At 38.1% G+C, this 25129-nt stretch overlaps 4 protein-coding genes across 5 annotated transcripts; 3 read left to right on the top strand and 1 right to left on the bottom strand.

The window, feature by feature from the left end:
* The first annotated feature begins 283 nt into the window (after positions 1-283).
* On the top strand, positions 284-15480 carry LOC112191292 (stearoyl-[acyl-carrier-protein] 9-desaturase, chloroplastic). The gene is made up of 4 exons (XM_024330617.2): positions 284-305; positions 11384-11559; positions 13204-13708; positions 14653-15480. Exons 2-4 carry the CDS (start codon positions 11426-11428, stop codon positions 15211-15213), a joined length of 1200 nt encoding a protein of 399 aa, XP_024186385.1. The 5' UTR covers positions 284-305; positions 11384-11425; the 3' UTR covers positions 15214-15480.
* Positions 3286-10384, top strand: LOC112191289 (chromatin assembly factor 1 subunit FAS1). Its single transcript, XM_024330616.2, has 12 exons — positions 3286-4084; positions 4555-4654; positions 5804-5951; positions 6042-6165; positions 6244-6611; positions 6694-6996; positions 7764-7845; positions 7926-8066; positions 8790-9200; positions 9411-9548; positions 9815-9860; positions 9946-10384. Exons 1-12 carry the CDS (start codon positions 3617-3619, stop codon positions 10104-10106), a joined length of 2490 nt encoding a protein of 829 aa, XP_024186384.1. The 5' UTR covers positions 3286-3616; the 3' UTR covers positions 10107-10384.
* A 357-nt stretch (positions 15481-15837) lies between the features above and the next one.
* Positions 15838-16723, bottom strand: LOC112191293. The gene has a single exon (XM_024330618.2). The coding sequence runs from the start codon at positions 16604-16606 to the stop codon at positions 16025-16027; it is 582 nt and encodes a 193-aa protein (XP_024186386.1). The 5' UTR covers positions 16607-16723; the 3' UTR covers positions 15838-16024.
* Positions 16724-17229: 506 nt separating this feature from the next.
* LOC112193652 (splicing factor U2AF-associated protein 2) lies at positions 17230-23859 on the top strand. 2 transcript variants are annotated; one of them, XM_024333876.2, is made up of 14 exons: positions 17230-17381; positions 17462-17581; positions 17793-17912; positions 17998-18167; positions 18944-19159; positions 19374-19466; positions 19543-19581; positions 20134-20223; positions 20310-20412; positions 21333-21413; positions 22126-22202; positions 22873-22953; positions 23255-23346; positions 23525-23859. In XM_024333876.2, the coding sequence occupies exons 1-14, from the start codon at positions 17294-17296 to the stop codon at positions 23643-23645; spliced, it is 1491 nt and encodes a 496-aa protein (XP_024189644.1). In that variant the 5' UTR covers positions 17230-17293; the 3' UTR covers positions 23646-23859. The 2 variants fall into 2 exon arrangements, with proteins under 2 accessions (XP_024189644.1, XP_040372551.1); XM_040516617.1 differs by lacking the exon at positions 17230-17381 and having other exon boundaries at positions 17456-17581; positions 18949-19159.
* The last annotated feature ends 1270 nt before the right edge of the window (positions 23860-25129 follow it).

Genomic DNA, 25129 nt, shown 5'->3' with positions numbered 1-25129 from the left:
ATTCTGAAGCGGAGGCGGTGCGACCCAGGATTGTATAGATTTCCGTCACTGACGGCGAAGCCACCGATTCCTCCAGCGACGACAAGCAGGAGCCGTTCTTCGGCCGCCAGAGAGTGAAGAAGTATGTGAATGAGATTTCGATTGAGTCGTGTTCGAGGGAGGCCTAAGAGGCGGCGGTGGCGGTCTGGAAGAGCAGGAAGTCGAGAACGGTGAGGAAGAATAACTGCTAGCTATGGCGAGTATGCAGGCCTCCGGCGACAAGCTCGGGAAGCATAGGAGAGAGAGAGAGAGAGAGAGAGAGAGAGGTCGTTGTTAGCGTGAAAGAGAAGAGAGAGAGTGGCATGCTTTTAATTTTATAATGAAAGTTTGTCTAAAATAGTCTTCTTATTTTTAAATGGGTAAGTGGGCACAATAATCTCTTACTGGAGTGGGCAATTTTGAAGCTGAAATTGGGTAAGTGGTCACCGCCCCTTAATTGTATTATAGATCTTTAGTCAATGTAAGGTTGTGAGCCATATTATCAAGCTCATTATTTCTACTTGCAGCAAATTACACTGGAATCTAGGAATCAAGGCCTTTTAAGCCAAAAAAATAAAATTCAAGTCAAGAAAGGCCATTGGGGTCACATATCAAGTTCACTTTCTCTTTGATCTTTATTTTTGTTTAGATTCACTAAAATTTTGCAGACTGAGCAGTTATTACACGATCGTCAACAACTCTTCCTGAAAAGTATGATTGGTAAGCTCTAGTCAGCAAAACTAAAACTAGTGACCCATTTTTTAAAAGAGAAAAGATAAAGTAATGATAATAAACCGATTAGCATACCTTCAAGCCACTTGCAACAAGACTAGATTAATCAATATTAATTTGCTTCCTGCAATGTGCTCTATTGTCTTATATTACAACCCAAATTCTATAGCCAAAAGCTTGCTACTTATTTGTGTAATCTGCAAATAAGAAAAACAACAGGGCATAGCATTATCAATATTCTTTAGTCAAATGCTTGCTACCTATCATCAAACTTGTCCTCATAATTGTTCAAATAAATAGATTGAATAGCATAGTTCCTACTTCCAAAACAATAACCACAAAAAAAGGTTCTTACTTCCATTCTTCTATTTATTTGCAAAGTGAAAATAATATGTTAACTCAAACATGATTTAGCAGCAAAAGATCTTAAACCAATTGTATCCTATAACAAGGAACTTCAATATCACCAAAGCCATAACAAACATGTCAGATCACTCTAGCCACTATAATGAGTTACCAGAAAAGGCCAATCAATACATTTACCTGGGAGAGACCAACAATGCTCTAACCTTGTCTGAGTTCTTCCATTTCTTTAACCTAAGATTACAATAGCAAATTAGCAATCAAAGTTAAAGGTGATAGAAACTTCCAAATCCCAAGCCTGCTATTAGGATTTTGACAGCTATCTCTATAAGTTGGGGTTTGCAATCCCTCTTTCTACTCGATAACCTTTTTTTTTTCCCCTCTCTCTAATCTGCAACAACCAAATTGTGAAAGGTAGTCATTGAAAAAAAAAAAAAAACAGAATTGTGAAAGGTGCGGTACCCCTTTTTTTTTGCTGTATTATACTTTTTCCATTTTTTATGCTTTTGTTCGATTGATTTTGTTTGAATACTCATTGTTTATATGCAATTTTTTTTTTGATTTGTAGATGAAAAAGTCATCCACACAGAAGACACTTGATAAGTGGTTTACTAAAAGAAAAACGCCCGATAACTCTGAATCTAATGCTACCTTGCCACAATCTGATGTTGAGACTCAAGAGGCTGAAAATCGTGCTAAATTTCCAAGAACTGAAATCAATGAAATTCAGATTGATTCAATAGAGCATGATCCGGGAAAACGTCCGCAAATTTGGGAATATCATCCTAATCTGCAAGATGAAGTCCGACATACTTATATTAAACTTGGTCCATACCAGCCTGTACTTTCATCATATCCACCAAAAGGAAAGCACAACCGTAGCTTTCAATCTCCGTGGTTTCCACTATTTTCTTCATGGTTAGAATATTCTTCAAATGAAGATAAAGATTTTTGTCTACCTTGTTTTCTTTTTAATAAGCCCACTGGCCATTTTGGCCACAAAGCTTTCACTATTGAGGGATTTCAAAGTTAGAGGAAAGTAAGAGATGGAAAGGTGTAGATACCTCTCATTAGCATGACTAATTTGCTATCTCACCAAGCATAAGTAACACCTTCTTAGGGGGCCCACAAGCCATGGTAGGGCCCAACCGAGACATGCATCCCGTGACCTGATGTCCAGGCTACGCATAATCAAATTCGACAAATCTTGATACGAGTAACATTCGTTAATCTATTAAGCTCAACCGTAGTACCTTGATCCATCGGATATTTAAGTTGATGCAAGAATTTACTCTCTACACCGAATGAAACTACGTTGGCCCAATTAAAATTAAATGGCCCAAATTGGTATTGACACCAAGCCAATTCCCGAAATTGATTTCTTCATCCTTTATCGTCCTTGTCAAATCTTATTGTCAAAAACTATTTTTGAAAATAAATAGAAATTTTTGGAACCTTACAAGTATATCCTAATTACGTAGACAAAAAATAAGTTATACTTTGTGCGCTTAAGCAAGCGATTGTTGAATGTACAAAATGTTTGTATCCAAATAAATGTAGCATGGACATAGAGATGATAAAAATAGCAGTAAACAAAATTAAACAAGCAAAAAAATAAATAAAAAAATCACGTATTGAGTGGCAAATTGGGTCGCCCTGGTCCAAAAGTCAACAAAACTACCCTATCGGCTCTTTACATCAGTGTGGTGCCCGGTTGGCCCTTATAGCAAATCGTGATGATCATCAAAGGTGAACCAACAGCGCTCGTTCAAATCTTATGATAGTTTGAACCACCACCAAGAAGTTGTATGACCGTGACCGTGACCGTGGACTAAGAACACAAACCTAGCAGAATTTACCTAACATGGTAACACGGTTACACAGAGAAGAATTTGTGATGGTCTGGCACTAGTAGCTCGGTGATCAATGCCTATTTGGGCTTGATTAGGTTGGGCTTTTCTGGTACTGAAATACTACAATTTTTTTCTGTCAAAGGCCCAACACCTAGGGACTCTCATAACATTGACAATCGCATCTAGCAGTACCGGCGCGCAACTTAACGCGCGAAAGTCGAAGCAAAATTTGGCTGAATAATTAACTAAGGCGGGAAGAAATTTAATAAAAAGAATTGGTATTTTGCTTCCGATGTTTTATTTTGGTTATAAAATTAAAAGGAGTCAGATGTTATTTTTTCTCAAGCGAAAAAAAAAATCGAAATTATTTGTTATTTTGTCTTTGGATCCAAAATTATATCTGTTTGCCGCTCTCTCTGTCTCTCCACTCTCCACCCACCAAATCACCCGCTTCTTTTCTTTTATTTTCTTTTCGTTCAGAAAAGAATTCCAAAAGTTTTTCTGTCTGATTAGGGTTTTTGAGCTTCGATCCCTTAACCAGCGTCGTTCTTGCGTCCGGGTCAGATCCTCTGATTGTTTCGGCTTTCAATTTGTGAATTTTGATCTGGGGCTGATTGAATCGCACTGTTTCAAATTCTAGGGTTTGGGAAATGACGTGCGAAGTGGTCGTAATCGATGGCCCAAGTGGCCAGAAAACAGAGGGTCAAGATCTAGTGAAGAAGACCAAGAAGCGGAAGAGGGGTAGCAAGGGCCCAGAAGATTTAGGGGTTGAGGAGAAAGAGGCTAAGATTGGGTTGTTTCGCAAAGAGCTTGATGGGTTGTTTGGGTACTACAGGGAAGTGATGAGTGAGAGAGGGTGCTTAGATTTGAAGCAATGTGGTAACGATTTGAAATCGGTCATTGGGGCTTTGATGGAAGAGAGTGCGCTGCCATTGTCAAAGCTTGTTGACGAGGTCTTCCAGAAGCTCAAGAACGGAAATGATGCTTTCGGGGATGTGACGTTGGCCACCGTGAAGAAGATTGTGCTCTTGGTTGGCCAGAGAGAAATGTACGGCGTGCCTAATGCCGATGCCGATGTGTTGGAGGACGAATCTGAATCCTGTCTCTGGTGTTGGGAGGTGAGCTCTGGCCCCCGAATTTTATTGGATTGATTACTGGATTTGTTCAGTTTTGTCTTATTTCGCTGAATTTGTTGTGATAGAGTTATGAATTTTTGATATTTACTTATGCTTGCGCTTCTTTAGGGTTTAGGTGTTCATGGAACTCTTTACTCTTATCTAAATCTTTGATAATCTCACTGTGGCTATATATCTAATTTGGTATTGAGAGGGAATATCCTCTCAATCTGTCTCTGACTTTCTTTTTGCTACTTGAATGTTTGAATTGTTTCTGGCTAAGTTAATCTATTTCTTGTTTATGTTTCTGTTCTTCATCTGTTGTCTATTTTTTGTTTGTTTGTTTTGTTCGATTAGATATTGCTTCTACGTTGATTGGGCATGTTATTCTTTTGTCGTTAATCAAGCTTTTGTGCCCCAGTCTTTATCCTCTCCGTGGCTTGTTACATCATTGTTGTTCTTATCTATTGTAGACAAGGGATGTAAAGTTGATGCCAGCTTCCGTGCGTGGGGTTTTGAATATTAGGCGTACCTGTCGAAGAAAGATCAATGAAAGGATTACTGCTGTTTCTGGTACAATATGCTTCCTCAAATAAATGTCTGGTTTTGGTTATCTTCTGCTCATTCCATCAATATTATTATTATTATTATTATTTTTAAACATCACATTGCCGCTGATGAGCAAAACAAAAGCTTGTAAATAAGCAACTATTTTTTAGCATGAGCTGAGTTTCACTTTCTGTAATCTATGGTAGGATACATAAGGTAATTTTGACAGTTGATCCAGTTGATTTGCTTGTCTGTCCTAATTAACTGTATGCTCCCCAACCAGTACTTTAGCTATTCTGAGAAGTTAGAGAATGTAACCCAAAACCAATTGGGATTGGGTGGAGAGGCCCAAGACATCATAAACGGTAATGCTAGGCTTCACATTGCCATTGTATGATACCAACACACATACCGCCTTTTCATGTGTGGTGTGAATCATGCGGATAATAAATTAAGTAATTGTAGCACGTGCGGCTTTTGCCTAACGTGGGAATGGCGTGTTGTGATACCATATAGAAGTTAGAGCAGTCCACCCAAAATTAATTGGCAATGATTTGAGAGGCCCCAGAGTTTTTAAATTGTACTGCAGAATGATGAAAGTAGAAAGACAGGAAGCAACTTGTAATGTGGGTGTTCATTGATCTGATATTATGATCAACATTTGGAAAATCTAACAATGCTTCTCTAGGAAGCAGGGCTGCAAGTTGCAGAGTGTCTTTGTCAAGTGTTTGATTTTTTATTATATTTTATTGGGAATTGACTTGACATGGTAAGTTAAGATGGTCCTTAGGTTGGGTAAAAGATTGAAGTGTTTCCAAAGTTGCGATAAATGAATGACAGCTTAGAGTTAGAAGAGTTGATGCAGACTTCAGATCTACTGATAGAGATTGGTCTTCATCTACTTTGATCTTTTTTATTTATTACACTGATGTGAAGTAGAGCAATCAAGCTTTTACACTTGTTGATCATGTTTCGTCTTTGTTGATCATGATGTGTATTCATGATCTCAGCACTGATGTAGTTTTATTTATTCATTTTAATTTGACTCTGAATTAGTCCTGGCCGTGACTCCATGCTTCACTTGAACAGCTCTGCACATCTTATTCCTGCACTTTCATCTTCATTAAGGTCAATTGGTTGATTGTGGGTTACTGGTGTTTGTGTTTATTATAGCAATGATAATGGCATTACAAAAGCCGGAGAGTGATCAAAGCTACATTCAGGAGCTGATGAAGGCATCGGAAATGATTGATAAAGCTTCCTGTGAGGCAAAGATTCGCTCATTAATGAATCGCCTATCACTGAAAAATAGTGCAGACATGTATGTATATGGGCGAGTATCCTTATTGTTGTTTTAAATTTATAGATTCTTTCTACGATGTGTTTTCTCATTTTTGTTTGCTTACTGTAGGGTAAAAAAGCAAGCAAAAAGAGAGGAGAAACTGCAAATCAAACAAATGGAGCGAGATAAACGAGAGGCTGAGAAAGAGAAACAAAGATTGGAACGTGAGCGTCAAAAAGAAGAGCTGCAAAATGTAAGTTATTTGTTGACATAATCATTGCCGGGTTTCTGCTTCCTAGTTCTCTTGTTATGAACTGTCGAGATATTTCAGGAGAAGGAGCAAAAGCGGCTGCTAGAGGAGTCAGAAAAAGTTGAAAAGCGTCGGGAAAAAGAAGAATCTGAAATAAGGAAACTACGGAGGAAGCAGCAAGAAGATGCTGAAAAAGAACAACGGCGCCGGGAGAAGGAAGAAGCTAAACTGAAAGATCAACTTTCCATAAAAAAGCAAGCTTCAATCATGGATCGTTTTCTTAAAAGAACCAAACCCAGCCCTGCATGCCAGAATGACCAATTACCAACTAAAAGAACTGTATCTATTTCATCAAGTAAGAATGATGAAAATTTGTCTGAGGCAGTTACTCAGTCAATGGACCACACCCTTTCATCTAATGACAAATTTAGTGCCCAGGATATCCGCAGGTTGGCAGCATTTGTTGAAATTATAGAACCACTAATAATGTGTCTTCTCTGAGAATACTGACAGGCTTTCCACAATTTGCAGGTCGCACTTGTCTTCTTGGCGCCATTTAGGTCATTCTATTCGTTCAAACAGAAACCAAAGTTGGGGAATACGTCGGAAGCCTAAGAGTGAGCTATTTAAGGAACTCAAGCTGACAACCAGTAAAGAACTAGTTCACGGTGATGATAGCATGGAGAAACTTGTAGATAGATGGGGAGAACCTGTTAATGATGAGAGATCATGTCAAATTCTTGCTGAGGTCAAGAAATTCAAATCAAGAAAGCAGTTGTTACAATTTGATAAGAGCCATAGACCTGCATTTTATGGTATATGGTCCAAGAAAAGGTGAGCTCCTCTTTCATAAATTTTAGTGGAGTGAGACAAAGTGAGACATTGTGCACAGATTATGTGTCTGATATGTACATATTTAGAATTCATTATTTGATCAATCTTCATTGACCACAGTGTGAATTTTCACACAGCAGTATATATTTGACAACTTTCCAGTAATAAGTTGGAAACATACCAATGTTTGCTCATATCTGATAGCTAAAACCCCATAGGCCAGCACATGATCTCTTTATACATGAGTTATTGTAGGCTTGTATTGACCGTAAGTGATCGGATACCTTTAAATTTATAATTGTATGATTTTGATAGAACTTTTTGGTACAATAGTAAAAGGGGAACAAGAAAGTAATGTGTTAGATTGGTTTAAATGTGTTATTTGTTATTTTGACCCTAGACGTTATTTATAGAAGTATTACAAGATGATTGTTCTGCAAATTGAATTCTCTTCTCAACTTAACTTCAATTAAGGTGTTCTGGTAGCATTCATCATAGAAAGGAAAAGCTTACCTCTAAATTAAGGCATTTCTTATACCTTTTAAAAATGAAGGCATATTTTTTTCCTGAACAAAATTTAACAAGGTCAAGTGTCATGAAGAATTTCATTGTATTTTTACCTTTTGATGCATCAGTGCATTTAAATCACATTATTGAAGTGTAGAAATTTTTTTCCTGGTTGCCTAACCTATAACAGTGAGTCTAGAAGGCTCTACTGCAGTGGGTTAATTATGACACAGAAGTTTTCTTTTAATCTTATTTTTCAGTCATGTTGTTCGACCGTGTCACCCTCTTAGGAAGGACCCAGACTTGGATTACGATATCGATAGTGATGAGGACTGGGAAGAGGTAATTTGTGATGCTTTTTTGTACAAAGTAGTTAACAGGTAAGAAATGAGTTGCCTATAACAACTGCCTCATTGTCACAGGAGGATCCTGGTGAGAGCCTCTCTGATTGCGATAAAGACGATGAAGGAGAAAGTTTAGAAGAGGGATGTTCAAAAGCTGATGATGAAGATGAAAGTGAAGATGGTTTTTTCGTACCAGATGGCTATCTCTCAGAAAATGAGGTGAGAAATTGTGATGTTGCTTTCAATGTTTGATAATGTTCTGAATGATCATTGGATGTCCATCGAAACCTGGGTAGCATGTAAAGTAGTCGCAAGGCTTGTACACAGACATGTCATGTCATGGCATGTAAAGTATGTACCGAAACCTGATGTTTGTTTACAAATGCGTCTACCGGTGAAACTTTGCCCATTCTCTTCTTTTGCAGAAAAGAAGGGAAAAAAAGAAGAAAGGATGGTGTGGTCCATAGTCACTTCCATTTCAGTTTCATGGGTGATTTTTAATTCTGTTACATAATAAAGGATTCCAATATTCAGGACTCCCAAGTATTGAAATGCTCAAAGTGGTTTTAAATGCATTCGCCTGTTATATTATAAAGATATTCAATTTCATTTATGCGCTCATCTTCTTTTAGTCATTTTCTGGTACAGTATGTTAACATTGTAATTTATTAGGTTATTACATTCCTCAATTTCCTTCCTGCTTAGTGTTGTGTTGTCTAAGGACTGTTTCTATTATATTAAGCCACATGGAGAAGTATATTGGAACCTTTGAGCTGTTTCCTTATAGAATGCCCCATGTTACTTAGACATATAGTGTATGTATCTATATATATATATCTATGCATATATCCATACACACACACACGCACCTGTATTCATGAATACCAGAATAAAGAACTCTAAACTTTCTATTTGAGATACTTGCTTGTTCTCTGAATGCAGGGAGTAGAAGTGGACAGGATGGAAACTGATATCACATGTGAGGAGACCAAATCACCCAGTTGTAAGCAAGATTCAGAGAGCGAGAAATTCTCTTCTTTGCTTCGGCAGCAAAAGTATTTAGGAAATTTGACAGAACGTGCTCTTCAGAAAAATCAACCTTTAATCATATCAAATTTGATGCATGAGAAGGCGTCTTTGCTAATGGCTCAAGATCTTAGCAGTACTCCTAAGCTGGAACAGATGTGCTTGCAAGCTCTGAGTATCCATGTGTTTCCTGGTGACTCATTGGTGGAGATAACAGTTGATGGCATGCAAGAAGAAGACCCAGAGGTTTACCTTTTAAATGGCAAGTGCAGTATTAAATCAAGCTCTGCTGTGGCTGTTATACCGGAATTAGATCTGCCTGCAATAGTGAGTAGTGCATTCCATTCTACATTTGGACTCAGAAATCCTTCCAGAAGTTTTAGTGTATTAGATAAGTGGCTTGATTAATATGAACTAGTAGGAGTTGGGGATAGTTTTTTCTGGCAATTGAGTTGGGGATAGTTTAATCTTAAATTGTGCTCAACTTTGTTTTGACATTCCATAGTTGGCTACTGAAAGTGACATTGCAATTTTCAGGTGTCTGTCATTCAGTCGTGCTCCCAAAGTATCAATAAGGTGTTACAAGCTTTGCAGCAGAAGTTCCCAGCTGCTTCAAAGACTCAGTTAAGGAATAAAGTGCGAGAGATATCAGATTTTGTGGATAACCATTGGCAGGTTAGTAACTCATTTACAACTTTCATTCCCAAAAGTAGGCATTGGCATTCTTATCTGGCAATGGAATTGAATCAAACAAGGAGTACCAGGCCTATCATCTAGATTGGAAGTTGCAACAAGGGTTGGTCCATGTCAAACTTTGGGTTTTAGTATTTAAGTTACCCAATATTGAACGCCTGTTGAAAAAGTATAATAGACTTGGGTCTGAAGCTAAGCGGTACTCTATTATTCCTTTATGCAATAATATTTTTCATTTAATGATGCAGGTCAAGAGGGAAATTCTGGACAAAGTTGGCTTGTCAATGTCTCCTGGTATGTACAACTCTGCCTTCAAATGATTACCTCTACCATTATGTATTTTGCTAATTATGCTAGTATTGGTTTTCCTGATTATCAGAAAAGAGTGCTGGGCTGCCCAAAAGTATTACTGCCTTTTTTTCAAAAAGGTGCTTGCCACCCAATGGTAAAAGCATCAACCCTAATGAAACCTCACCTCAGCAAGCTGTGAAGCCAGGTTCTGCTGTTGAAGGGCAGCAAAGTTGCACATACGGAGACTGATAGCATCTTGTTTCTGTTGTTTAGGCTTGTAGCTTTGTTAGTTCTTAGTTTTGTTGTGCTATATGTCTGTTTTAATCCCCACATTCATGGCGTGTGTTCAATGATATTCTGATATCTCTGAATCTCATGTGGGTTTAGTGTAAATTCGTTGTTTTAAATAGTAAAATATGACAAAATGGCTCTCCTTGTAGCACTGCACAATAAATTTTTTGTATGAATAGCTGATCAGGACTGTTGTTTTTGGTATGAGTATGGTTTTGGTGGTAAAGCTTTGACAAGTGGTTGCTTGATTTTGTCCAAACTTTGTAATTCACAATGTAATTGAAGCAAAATGAAGGAAGTGAGGAACACATTTTGTACTTTCCCACCCGCATTTTGTCTGAGAAAAGAAAAGAAAAAAATCAGAAGATAGCTGTCATTGGGTTGGTATATTTGTTGGCTGCCAACCCTAGGAAAAGAATGTGTTTTTGTTTTTCAAAAACTTGAAAAGGAAGCCACGGAAGCTGCGCTGCAGTCTGCCTGGTTTGTACAATAGCATTTGTTTTTAGTAAAATATCTTTAGCTGGGGAATTCTTTACTCGCACTCAAAGAGCCGACTGAGTATTTACTATTCATTCAGTATGCAGGAACTATTAAAAGTGAGGAGGATATGCAGAAACCAAGTGAAAATTTAATGATTTTGCTTTCAGATTTTGAAGGCCGTTCGTCGTCAAGAACGACATCAGTATCTATTGACGGTCCCACCTCTCAATAGTAAATCTGTATAATGTGCAAATATTTAATTATTAAACGTGTAATTGTCATGTGAAAAAACCGCTTTATTCAATCAATATATTTTTCTTCAAAAAGTACTAATTCCAGCTCGGTTGAATTGCTTGGTCCTTCCTTGCTATGGTGAATCACTGGGTTTATGAGCTGTGTGTTGTTGGATAAATATCATGCACTGAGTTGTAGGAATACTTAATAGTAGCTAGCAGGTAAAAAAAAGAAGAAGGGACCAAAAATCAAAGTGGCAATGACGTAATTAATGGGAAAATGATGGGTCCCTTGTGGGAAAGGCAATGGGCTTCCCGTTTCCCTCGCCAAACATTTCCACGTTTGGTTTGCCTCTCTCCTTCTCTCTCTTCGTGTTGCTTTTTTAATCAATCTCCCACTGTAACTCAACTCAGCTCCAGAGAGACAGAGAGAGAGAGATCAAACACGTCATATACCACCGTCCACCCCCAAATCAAAAGATCAATATATATAGCAAATTAAGCAAGCAATTTATCGATCAGAGAGAGCTACCTCTGTTCCCGGAACAAACAAAGTAAACAAGAATGGCTCTCTGCAGGCTCAACACCTTTCCATCTCACACGCTCATCCCTTGTTCTTCTTCTTCTTCTTCTTCTAATTCCCGCAATTTCAGATCTCCAAAAATCTCCATGGCCTCCACTCGTTATTCCGTCTCCAGGTGAGTTTCTTCCCTTCCTTTCCAATTGTACGTTCATTACTTACTCATCGATCATCTCCAATTCATTCTGTTTTGGTTTGTTTTTGATACTATCTGAGCTGGGTGGTGCCTTTCATGATCTTGGATGTTTGTTTTTATTTTCTGGTTTCTTTCTTCATTTTTTGGCTCTGGAGTCTGGTCTTTTCCATTAATGTCATTCATATCAAACTACGTTCTGACAAATGGACTTATATATTTGAGCTTGGTGAATAAAATTGAAATTAAATTACTCTTATCCTATTATTTTCTCCTGCGATGCTCTATGTTGCTACAATTGACCTAGTTTCATTTTATTGTATTTTATGTGATACTGGTTGGGAGCTATTTTATTTCATTGGGTTTGATACTGGTTGGGAATCCTATCTGTTCAATCTTTGATGCAGAAGCATATACAAATTTCTAATCATGTTAAACTATATTTTCTACTTCTTAAAGAATTCTTCTTTCTATGCTGTTTGTGTTGATAACTTGATATTCCTAGGATATTCTCAAAGGGCAATGAAAATCACGACCGAGGTTTCCTGTTTGTTTGTTTTCAATTCAAGTATGTGTGTATCATTTAGTTATTTCTCACGTTTGTTGAAGGGTTGGCATGATTTTTTCACGTTTAACTCTTTCTTTTGGAATAGCTCCTGTAGGTTGACTAGTTTCAATTTTTAATCAATTTATTTTATAATATTCTCTGAATATACAAACATTATTTAATGTAAAGGTTTTTTTTTTTTTTCCTTATCAAAAATGCCTTCTTTCTCTTGCTATTTGATGTTTTATGTCCTCTCTAATACTTGCACAGTTGAACCTTATTTATTGTAGCCGGTTTTCCCTAATTCTGTTATGTGGTCTTGTTGGACTTTTCTTCTTTGTTTTAGTTGGAGGATAGCTTTCCAAGTCTTTTTCTTTTCTATTTATTTTGTATCCTTGTGTTGTGCTTGTTTCTCAATTGCGATGTTGCATGCTGATTGTAGGAATTTTGATGTGCATCTCTTTCCTTCCTTCTCAGTTCATCTCAAGACTTGCAAAGTGAATTATGAATATAAAGACCCTTGTTAGAGATTTATCATATCTGACAGTCTATTCATGTTATGCTATGTTATACTAGTTTGTTTTTCCACTGTTTCCATTTGTAAAAGTGGTTCTCTTATTGACATTTGCATTGGCTATCCATGAAATGTAAATTTTGCTCACAAGTTTTCAATTTTGCTGACACTACAAGCAACAATCACATGTGTATTTGTGTTAGACATGTGTTTGCATAATATTTTTATGTTCGGCTTTACTTTCAAATTTTGTAGCTGCACCAATGACTTCTCTGTACTCTACATGGTCGGTAAAGTTTGGTCTTGTTTTGTCTAAGATTCTCATGCTCAAAACTTAAATATAATTCATCTTGCCTGTTTACTTTGAGACCACAAACATTAACACAAACACACTCAGACAGCCTGTATTATAAGAGGTTGCCTAGGAAAGGTTCTACGAGGAAGAGGCTGTTAATTAGGAAATTCTTTGTTGTTTGGTGAATTGGAAAACTTTTTTTGAAGTTGTTAGAATTATCTCTTGAAGTATTTTTAAGAAATCTAAGATGATTATTTCTTCTGCTTGTTATAGAGAGACTGAGAAGATGAAGAAAACTCAATTCCCTCCACGTGAGTCACACATTCAAGTGACTCATTCCATGCCTCCTGAACACCTTGAGATCTTCAAGTCCTTAGAGGAGTGGGCTGATGATAACATCTTGGTGCACCTAAAGCCTGTTGAGAAATGTTGGCAAGCACAAGATTTTCTTCCTGCCCCTGAGTCGGAGGGATTCTATGAGCAAGTAAAGGAGTTGAGGGAAAGAGCAAAAGAAATTCCTGATGATTATTTTGTTGTCTTGGTTGGAGATATGGTCACAGAAGAAGCTCTTCCAACATACCAGACAATGCTTAATACTCTAGATGGAGTTCGGGATGAGACTGGTGCAAGCCTCACCTCCTGGGCAAGATGGACCAGGGCATGGACTGCTGAAGAGAATAGGCATGGAGACCTTCTAAACAAGTATCTCTATCTCTCTGGACGAGTAGATATGAAACAAATCGAGAAGACAATTCAGTATCTTATTGGATCAGGAATGGTGAGATTTTTGTTTCCTCTCATTCTCTCAGTTTTGATTATTTCTGAGCAATTATGTTGGGTTGCTTTTCTATAGACACTTAGAAATTTTGGTATTGCGGGGAAGCTTTTGAAATTATGTTGAATCTGTATAGGATGCAACTTACCAGACTACGTGGAATGTCTTTGTTCTCTTCTATATTTCTTTTTTTCTTTTTCCTTTTTTGTTTGTTTGTTTGTTGTTTGTCTTGTTTTGCATTGACTAGAAGACTGGAAGGGATTAAAAACCTTTTACTGGCCAATACGTATATCAGAACAGGAAATACAAGAAACAGTTATCAAGTGAACATATCATAGCCTGAAATTTCCTGTCATTTCAATCTTTTTTGGGAAGTCACTCTCAGTAACTAGGATAGTTAAACTACTTATTAGTTTACAAGTTATGTCTGATCTTCATGCCTCAGCTTGGAAATTTAAGCCAGCTATTTGTGACATCCAACCAACTACTTTTTGGAGTCCATAGAAATACTTCCTTCATTGCTAGGTTTTACCTACTGGTCATTGTCATTCTATTTTAATGATGTCTAATCTCATGAGTTATCACTGCAGTGGTGTAGATAAACACACTGAGAGCATTCTTCAGAAAGGATCCCACCTTTTCTTTAATATATATACACCTTATCCGCTGATTCACACCCTGTTGGCATGCACCTTTTAAACATGATTAGTATTATTGGGAAATAACATTGAGACCCAGAAGAAAGAGATTTCATGCCTCCATTAGTAACGTCGAATCAATCTACACTCCTTTGCAGTTATTCTAAGTGTATAGAAATAAGAACTTTTAACAATTCCCAATATTTATCTTAGAGTATAGATAGACTTTCTGGATGTGTTATTGACAGTTCCTTATTGTTATCATTGTTACTATTATGATCATCACCATAAATTGTTGCGTAATTTTAGGATCCTAAAACGGAGAACAATCCCTACCTTGGTTTCATTTATACTTCATTTCAAGAGAGGGCTACCTTCATCTCCCATGGGAACACAGCCAGGCAAGCAAAAGAGCATGGGGATGTGAAATTGGCTCAGATATGTGGCACCATTGCCTCGGATGAAAAACGTCATGAAACTGCCTATACAAAGATTGTGGAGAAGCTCTTTGAGATAGACCCAGATGGCACTGTATTGGCTTTAGCTGACATGATGAAGAAAAAAATAACAATGCCTGCCCACTTGATGTATGATGGTCAGGATTATAATCTTTTCGAGAATTTCTCAGCTGTTGCCCAGCGGCTGGAAGTTTATACGGCCAAGGATTACGCTGATATTTTGGAGTTTCTGGTTGGTAGATGGAAAATAGAGGAGTTGACTGGTCTTTCTGGTGAGGGTCGTAGAGCACAAGATTTCGTATGTGGATTGCCACCGAGAATTAGAAGGTTGGAGGAGAGAGCTCAGGGAAGAGCCAAGAAATCATCCAGTGTTCCATTCAGCTGGCTTTTTGGTAGAGAGATAATCGTTTAAGTGCTGTGCTGCATGTGGTTTGCGTATCCCGCACCATCTTCATCTTGTCTCCTGGAGTATGTGAGAAACAATTTGCCAGTGTACCACTGGGGTTGGTTTGCTCTGTGATGAGACTTCTTTTTGTAGATACACTATTTTCTTTCTATTGTACTCTTAAGAGAATTATAGTTGTGGCCATATATATAGTTGTCTATTCAGAATGGCGAGATGAAAAGCTCTCTCGTCTTTTTTGTTTTCTAGAATAGAATAATCAAATAATGTGTGTGTGATTCAATTCAGAATGGCGAGATCAAAAAGTCTTTTTTGTTAAGGCTGGTTTTGATTTGACCGTTTGAATTATTAAAGCTCTGAACCCTTTTGAGCTGAACTTGCCAGTATGTAGGTGTTGAAGCAGCAATGTTGGATAGTGTTGAAGATATTTTTTTTTAGCTTTGAAGAAAGATGTTCGGCTTAAGAGGTCAGCTGGTGTTTGTTCCACCCAGGTGAGCCGAGCTGCTCCAAATGGATCATGGCTATCAGAATGTAGCAACATTCAAGTATGTTTCTATTCAAGTAGGAAAGAAACCAAGTGCATCAGTGCATGTGACGTTCGCAGAAAAGAATGAAACCATTTAGCACAAGAGAAAGTAAGAATTTTAGATCAATTCCATACACCACCATAGGGTTTAGGGTTTAAGGTAAACAAACAAAAGGAAATTACAGACTTACATTACAGTAAGAATTCTAAGAATCTCCCCCAGGAACTCCCCAAATTCCAAGCATTGAATAAACGAATGAATTATAGAACCGATAGTAAAATTGAAAGAACTGATTAGACTTGGAAGGGCCATGGCCAGTCCTTCAAATCCTCCTCTTGTTGCACCTTGGAACTCCTCATAGCAGCTCTAGAATTAGCACCAAGCTGGATATGATCACCTTCAACAGAGGCATAGTACTTCAAGAAAAATGCAAGGGTCAAGACCACCCACTCCAAGCAAAAGATCAAAATACTGAGGCCACCGCCCAACTTGAGAATAACAGAGGCATCCTCTTCCCTCACGTACGACTTGAGCTCCCCAAGAAAGTCACCGGTTCTGGTGAAGATTAGCACCGACACTGAGCCTTGGAATATTGCTGTGAGTACTGTGGCCACCATGTGGGCTCCGTACCACTTTCCGGTCCCTGCTGAGGCAGCGGCGCATCCAGAGACGGCCCCGGCGATGGTGAATATGTGGAGGAGGATGACGAAGAAGCCACAGACGGAGGGGAGGAGGCGCAGAGAGAGGGTGAGGAAGATGCAACTGGAGGCTGCACCCAAGAGTATGTAGTTGCACAAAAGGAACACCTTGTGGGTGTGGTAGTGGGATGGAGACACTGATGGGTTCGAGTTGTTCATGTTCATCCCTATACCCATGTTTGCTGGCTGCTAGTAGTAATTGGAAGAATGCTGCTGGCTGGGCTTTCAAATTGGCAGATACTAAGGTGGGTTGGTACGTGTTGATTGACTTGACTGAATGAATTTGTAGGTAGCCAGCGGCCAGCAGGGAGGATTATATACAAGGAATGCCCAACGGTCATGTTTGCTGTGTCCCTCGGTATATGACCGTTGGAGTATAAATTAATTATTTCGGAATTGGCCCCACCAATGGCTAGCTGTTATTTTGAAACGGCTACTTTCGGTTTCGTTTTTGTTTTTGTGTCGGTTATCTACGCCTTATCATCCACACCGCGGCCCCCATGGCCCCATCCAATTCAAAATACTTCGAGTGTTCCTAAAGAAATTAAAGAGTGAAAAAAAGAAGAAGAGCTCTTTAGCGGAATTCATTGAGAGAGATAATGCATGAATGAATCAAGGAGTGATCACCGAAGGCATTAGTGACTGGTTTGGGCCTAAATTTGGGCTTGAGCTAATGACTGTATGTCAGGGACAATTTCATATTAGCCTTGCGGTTTGGGCCTTAAACCTGTTTTTAGCTTTGGATCAAAATGAGTAGTCCTGACCCAATTCAACTCAAACAAGAGGAAGCCCAGCCCAAGGCAACCCAAATTTACAAAATATATTTTTGCAAAACGAACCCTTTTGGCCCCCTCCCCCAGTCTCATGGCGAGGTTCGCAGGGAACGGCTCGGAGAATCTCCGAGAAGAAGAAGAAGAAGAAGAAGAAGAAGAAGGGAAACGGCAGCAATCAGGTAATTGTTTCGATTCCTCAGCTCAGGTTTGAGTACCGCTATTTGATAACAAAGAAAGGTGTTGGCTGTGATCTTTGCAGGTTCCGAACAGACAATATTGGAGATGGAAGCCAAAACCGAAATTTTGAGTGAAGTAGGATGGTTTATTCTCGGTGAAAATCAGCAACATCTTGGTCCCTACACATTTTCGGAGTTGCGCGGTGAGTTTTTTCCTCCTCCTCCTCCTATCTCTCTATTCTCTAATTGATTGACAGATAGATAGGAATATGGTTCTGGAATGGAATTGATTATGCTGTTCAACAAAGAAGCTCCAGTCAGTTGTGCCGGTGCTTTTAAGTTTCAGGACTCTCTATTATGTTCAATTTCAGTTGTATTTTGCTTATTTTTTACTTGGCAATTTGGCTTGGACAGAGCATTTCTTAAATGGCTACCTCACCCACTCTACGCTGGTCTGGTCACAAGGAAGAAGCGAATGGCAGCCACTGTCCTCAATTCCTAATTTGGTCACCCAACTTACTTGCCATGACCCAGGTTAGTTGAATTTTCCTCAACTTCTTTCTTTCATGAACTGCGTCTGCCTACCACTTACATGATTTTCTTCCAATCTCTTCTGCAGTGCCCCCCAGTGGTAATGATGATGACTTTGAGAAATGGCAGAAGCAGATTTCTAAGGCAGAAGCAGATAGTGAAAGACCTTCAACACCGCCAGAGGGCGAGGAAGAGTTCATCGATGATGATGGCACTCAATATAAGTGGGATCGGGGTCTTAGGGCTTGGGTTCCTCAGGTTGGTTTTAGTCTTCTCAAGGTTTTGTTCATTTTTTAGGGGAAGCCCTTTTGATTAGTCTTTTAAGTGTCCAGTTTCACAATCCCCTTACAATAATATAAATAGTGTTATTGCTGATTCTTGATTACCGATTTTGATCACTCGATCAAATACAGAGGTAAAAATTGACTTCCGTAGAAGATTTATTTTGACAGAATTTTTTAATCATAATTTGGTGATGGTATTCTTACATTCATCTTTTGGTGCATTAGATTTAAGTTACATTCATCAAAGTTATATGGCGCGTTATGGTAGGTGCTTTGTTGCTCCTATTAAAAGTACTTTTGTAGACTCCTCAGCTACTAGGAACAGATCCTTTTATATTAAAAATCATCTCTCACATGAGGGAGGGGTTATCTGGACACTTGTAACTCCTCAGATGCCAGTGTGGTGCTATTTTCTGTAGTCAGTTGTGTTGATACTAGACCAAACTAGGTGCTGCAAATGTCTCGCATTTGTGCATTAATGCTGGTGAATAATGCCTGATAGAAGCTGAAGAAGAATTCAAATGAACAAGAATGATAATGTTATCCACCTTTTACATGTAAAAACCATATTTTTGCGTGGTATAGTCATTCTTTATGCATTGGTTGACATACATTGAACACCATAAGTGTGTTACCTGGTTTGAGAATCGGTTTAACAATTTCCCCTCAACCATCACACAAAATTTGTCTAAAGTTTTTTCTTTTCTTTTCTTTCCTGAATGCCTATTTGACTGATTTTATCTCTAATAGGATAGCATGTTTGGGGTAGAGGAGATGACTTTCTTGCAAGAAGAGGAAGTCTTCATGAATGCCAAACTTTCTGACGACTCTTCAAGGGAGGAGGTTGATGCAACTGGAATTTTTTCTGATCCTTCTAAAGAAGAAGACACTGTTGTTAACTGTGAGGTAGAACAAGGGAATCCAAATTCAAAGAGAAAACTGTCGGATACGGAAGATGTGAAAAAGGTTCGTAAACCTTTTCACTTTTTTGATGAGGGTTCATTATTAATTGATTGAAAGTTGATAATTACCGAAGGCTATTGTGCAGATGGGATCTGATTGGGTCCAATTAATCTATTTGGTTTTGTTAGTCTGGATTGAAAGATCTTTATGTATAAAGAAGTCTTGAAGCTGTACCAGCGGAATTTTCACCTCATTCTTGTTTCTTTATATCATGCAGGAAGCTAATAAACCTCCTGATAGTTGGTTTGAGCTAAAGGTCAATTCACATGTTTATGTGACTGGATTACCCGATGATGTTACAGTTGACGAAGTAAGCTGCAGTAATTATGTTGTTCTCTATCAGCATATTTCTTGAGGCTTATAACTAATTTAGGAATACTTTTCAGGTGGTGGAGGTGTTTTCCAAGTGTGGGATAATAAAAGAGGTAGAGGTTTCTCACTTATAAACAATTTTTTTATATTTTTTTTTACACATTGGGATGCATGTTTGTTTATTTATTTATTAGAACATTTTAAGAGGATAAGTCAATGTTGCTGAATAAGTGAGCTCAGAGTTGAAGAATTTATTTGGAATGAAATATTTTGGAGGATGCATATTGCTTATCTGAGAATAAAGATGTTCATGATACTTTGTTATATTAATCATATTATTGTTTTTCTTTCCTCCATAGTGATTTTTTTCAATTCTTTTTTCTCTGTTCCTCTGTTGGTACTTGGTAGTTATCAACCAAATCCTCAGTTTCTTGCATAGAGTTATAGTGGGACTGTGGGGGTGTTAGGGCCTGATTATCATGTTATTGTGGAAAACGACCTTCTTTTCTAACACCTATCTATAACCTTTTTTTCCTGTCATGAAGCTAATTGTAGACATCATAAATTGTATTCCTTGTTTGCACATCATATTCTATGTATAGCATATATTATTATTATTATACTCATATGGGGCTTCTTATAAACACATTTAAAGAAATTTATAGGATCCTGAATCAAAAAAGCCTCGTGTGAAGCTGTATACTGATAAAGCGACTGGAAAGAAAAAGGGAGATGCACTTGTTACATATTTGAAGGTTTGAATTTTTTCTTCCTTCTACCACCGTCCTATCATTTTTGCATGCCATGTCTGGGTATTTTATTATATATGTTTATATTTCAGGAGCCCTCAGTCGATTTGGCTCTCAAAATTTTGGATGGAACACCTCTGCGTCTTGGTAGCAAGGTTCTCATGTCAGTCACCCAAGCTAAGTTTGAGCAGAAAGGTAAAAACTATCATCAAGACACTTGAAAATCTTGTTTTTCATTGCTTCAATGTTCTATTTCACTGTTTTGACAACTCTTACCTGCGGTTTTGGAGTACCACTCTATGATATCTCTGATACACCATATTTTAGTTTCTCTTCAGCGTGGCATAGTAGAAAACTTTGGTTGACAATGCTAAAGTATATAAAAAACAAAATCTGATAATATCACAATTCACAAGTATGTATTATGCAGTTTTATTAAAAATGAATATAAAAATTTATTGATTTTGTTTTTATCAAATATACAGCTCTGAACAAAAGATATAAAATAGAGATGATTAACTATCTATTTTAGAGTTGTCTTTGAATATATTTTAGAGAAAGGATGTCATATGTTTGGAGTTAGAACTAAGAACCTAAAACTATTGACATGTTATGAATATATATACAGCCAAGAAATATAAAGAAATTGATCTCCATCTTTTTTGAAAACCTTACTTCTTTGTTAAATTGGACAACACAGATCTAATTTTTTTTATTGTTGTTATACTTTTATTTGACATTTAATTTTTTTTTTTAAGGATTGCTTAGCATTTTAATGATCAGGGACCAAAGTGAAATCTCACCTGAACTTCAGGGGTTTAAAATGTATTTCAGCCTAAATTTGAAAGTACAAATGAGAGACACCTCATATATAGACCCCAGCCACAAGTTTCTCAAATGACTTCTGTATTTGATGTTAGCTTTTTGGGAATTGGGCCACGGTTGTTTGTTTACTAACAAGTAGGGCCAACGGTGATCTTCACTTATTTTTTAAAATCAAAATTCTATTTTTTCTTAAGAGAATCTTTTTGAGGCACCATGGCCCCCTTTGGTCTACAAAGCTCTGCCCATGTGCTTCAGGTGAGTTCTACTTAAGTGCTTTTATATGTATGCAGGGGATAGATTTATTGCCAAACAAGCAGACAACAAGAGGAAAAAAAAACTGAAGAAGGTGGAAGAGAAGATGCTTGGCTGGGGTAGGTTTTAATCTTGCATCGTCACAAATTTGATTATTTAGTTTTCTTTAGCTTTTCATGCTGAATGATTCTTATTAGAAAACTCTTTTTCTTTTGGTCCACTCTTTTCTTATTCCCTTGAAAATAAGTTAGTATATTTGAAACAAATATCTTTATTATGGTTGTGTAGTGTCTTGTAACGTTAAACTGCTGCTTAAGAAAACATTTAATTATGTTCCGGGTGTAGCTAGTATGATTCTGCACTTAGTTCTTTTCGTCTCTTCCTCAGATGATAATTATGTTCTTTCATCTAACAGTATAGAAATTTATTACAGCATGCTTATGGAGCCATGAACATGTCTTTACCATATGAACCACATTTTTCTACATCGTTTCATCATACAGTGTAGAGATTTATTATATAAGGCTTATGGAGTCATGGACATGCCTTCAACATACGAACTACATTTTTTTACCAAACTTTGTTCAAATTTTCAAAGACTCAAAGTTTTAAGCACTTAACCAATTGGCTATTTATCCTGCATTAATGTTCTACACTGTTGGTGTCTCAAGAGTTAGAATGCAGAACAGTGTAAATATATACCGTATATGTGAAACTTCTCTATATAGAAAATATATTCTTGTATGTGGTGCTTCTATCACACTTTTATTTGATTACCTCGTCCTCAGGTGTTCTGGATTCCTCATACTGAGATCATGTTTCCTAATGCAGGTGGTCGTGATGATGCAAAACTGTTGATTCCAGCTACTGTTCTTCTTCGTTACATGTTCACTACTGCTGAAATGAGCGTAAGTTCAAAACTGTCTACACTCTGCCACACATACACTTTACTTTTTTTAGCGCTGTGCTGCCCTTTTACTCACTTGTTGGCTTGTTGCCAGAATGTCTGGACATAACAGTGAATCCAAGTCTACTCAATAATATATGCAGGAGTCATGATCTATGACCCTTATATTAATGCATAAGCATTGGCTTCTTTTAGCTCTTAGATTTGAACACTTGAAGGTTGAGTGTGATTGACAACATTTCTCTTTTGACTTTTAACTCAAAAGAAAATATTATATCACTTTTTCTCCTTTTCTATGAAGGAAGTTTATAAGTTCCTCTCGAAAAAAAATTTCATGCTTTTCAGTTTCTCGCTGTAATGTTTGTTCATCTTCTCTCTATAGCAAAATATTTCTGTTAATGGAGAATTCTTCCCTAAGAGAGGGGAGAATTCTATGAAAGAATGTATTAAATGTTTATTCTCACCTTGAAAGTGAGCAAATCTAAGATTGTGTTTAAAATTGTCTGTACTTCTGTGTTTCAAAAGATGCAATTGATCCTGACCCTATGTGCAGATGGGAAAAAACGCCTTTCGTTTTTATGTGCAATATTTCTTAACTGGTCAGTGCTTACAGTTAACCATTTATTGTTCCTTGTCTGGTAAAGTGAGTCCTTCTCTCTTAATGATTACAGGCAGATGAAAATTTACGTGCAGAATTGCAGGCAGATGTTGAGGAGGAATGTCAGAAGCTTGGTCCCGTGGACTCAGTCAAGGTAATGTAACTTTGGATGAAAGCTGGGATTTACATTCTCTCTCTATTTCTGCATCATTTGAGCATGTACTGTTTCTTGGAAACTTTTCTGATTTTTATACAAACTGTCACAAAGTTTCTGGTGTTTTGTTTGGTGAGTTTGCTTTAAGATGTTAGGATGTATATATTGGAGTTATGGGTTTCTCCGTGTCAGATTTAACATGTATAGTATGTGCATGTCATGTGCACATCTTTTTCCTCTTTTTTTTTTTTTTCCTTCTCTCCCTGATTTCCAGTTTTTTTTGTTTCTGTTTTGTTTGTAGGTTTGTGAGAATCATCCCCAGGGTGTTGTTTTGGTAAGATTCAAAGATAGGAAGGATGCTCAAAAGTGCATAGAGTTGATGAATGGAAGATGGTAATTGGCAGATCTTTTCAAATTTCTTCAATTTCTGTGTTTACAATTGACAATTGCAGTTATTGTGGCATGGCTGAGTCGATTAACAATTTCCCCCCTCCTCTCCCTCTCCCCGCCAGCCCTGCAGTAGAGCTGCAGAGAGATCTCTTATTTAATTATAGTTCTTATATCTGTGTAGGTTTGGTGGTAGGCAGATACATGCAAGTGAGGATGATGGTTTAATTAACCATGCATTGGTCCGGAATCTGGATGATGATGCTGAACGCTTAGAGCAGTTTGCTTCCGAACTTGATGTATGAATGAGTTTTGTGTCAATCTTGTAGTTAAGCTAGTCATACATCAGGATTATGCTGTAGAAAACGTTCAACATATGACGGTCTTTGGCCATGTTGTTAGGGACCATTACGTAGTTTTGACATTTGAAAAGCCGTAGGTGAAGTACTATTATCGTGTAAATTCTGGCTGTGGTCATTATATGAGCTAATAATTTTCATATTTTTGATCTTTTCTTCACCTTTGTCTTTTCTGTTGGCTGTTCTGCAAATGGTTTAGTTGAAACTTTAAAGCTATTTGTACATGAATTAACGGTCGTGATAGCTGTGGGTAGTAATTGGTGGGATCGTAGGAATCATTGTAAATACTTTGTGGAGTAGCTTTTGGCAGAGGCTAATGATTGGAAGTGGAATTGAAGTAAAAGCTTTGTTCACTACTTAACTAGTAACCCAAAAACCCAGAAAAACTAGGAGTTTGGGTTTCTTTTTGCCTCCATCGTCTTTCAGCATCCTTGATCTATCACCATGGTTGACGAAGTATCAGCTCGCTTGGCGGCTACACTAGCTATCTTGGATGAGGGGAGGACTTCTTTTGATCTTGTTGGTAGCGCTGCAGTCTCAAACCATCCCATCTGTTTGTAGTTGGACGACGTACTGCTCTTCGTTACGGCAAAGAGGGGCGCCGATTTATGGGTACTATGGCCATAGTATGGGAATTCCAAAATCACATGAGGATTTGAGAGCAGTGCGGGTGTACCAGTTCACATCAGCAGAGGACCGACTGAAGGTGGTGGACGGAGGACCATGATTTTTCGGCAAATAGGTGTTGGCTGTGGTTGAGTATAATGGTCTAAGTGATGCGGCAATGCCAATCACATCGATTCTAGTATGGGTCTAAATCCTTGGCCGGAGTTGCTTTGGTTAGCTGCACTTTGGGTTCTGTGTTGCAGCTTGATAAGCCAGGGTTGTGACGTGGGACAATGGCTAGCGTTACGATTCGTCACGCGGTTACTTCTCCTGTCAAGTAGGCTTATTTGCTCTCGACATACGAGTTCACCTCCGACGCATCTGCGACGGTCCGATTCAAGTATGAACGAATGGTTGGCTATTGTAGGGTGTGTGGGATGCTAGAGAATCCATCTGCAGGTTGTTCATGGTCGCAGACAACAATTGCAGTCAATCTGAACCCTAAACCTAACCCCAGCATGGTTAGGGTTTCTGAGGTGCCAACTGGGCAGGCTGCTTCGACGGGGTTATCCAGGCCGGTGGTGCAAGCTCAAGCTCTACATATGTTCACTTCCATCCTGAGATCCATACATTTTCAATCCCTGGCGTCCTGGTAGAGGTGTTCGCTGCGCAGTTTGCTCAGTTTCAACGGGCCATTGTGCCTTCTCCTAAGGCTGTAGCGCTAGCTCCTATGGTTACTCTGGTGTCCCCAGTTCCTATTACAGGCAAGAAGAGGGTGACGTGCGTCAATGGCGTTGGTCCCTTAGACAAAGCGGACGAAGCTG

Source organism: Rosa chinensis, chromosome 3 (genome assembly GCF_002994745.2).
Source record: "Rosa chinensis cultivar Old Blush chromosome 3, RchiOBHm-V2, whole genome shotgun sequence".
In the NCBI taxonomy this organism is placed as follows: Eukaryota; Viridiplantae; Streptophyta; class Magnoliopsida; order Rosales; family Rosaceae; genus Rosa; species Rosa chinensis.
Note: the sequence above shows the minus strand (reverse complement) of the source record. Positions and strands in the feature narration are given on the sequence as shown.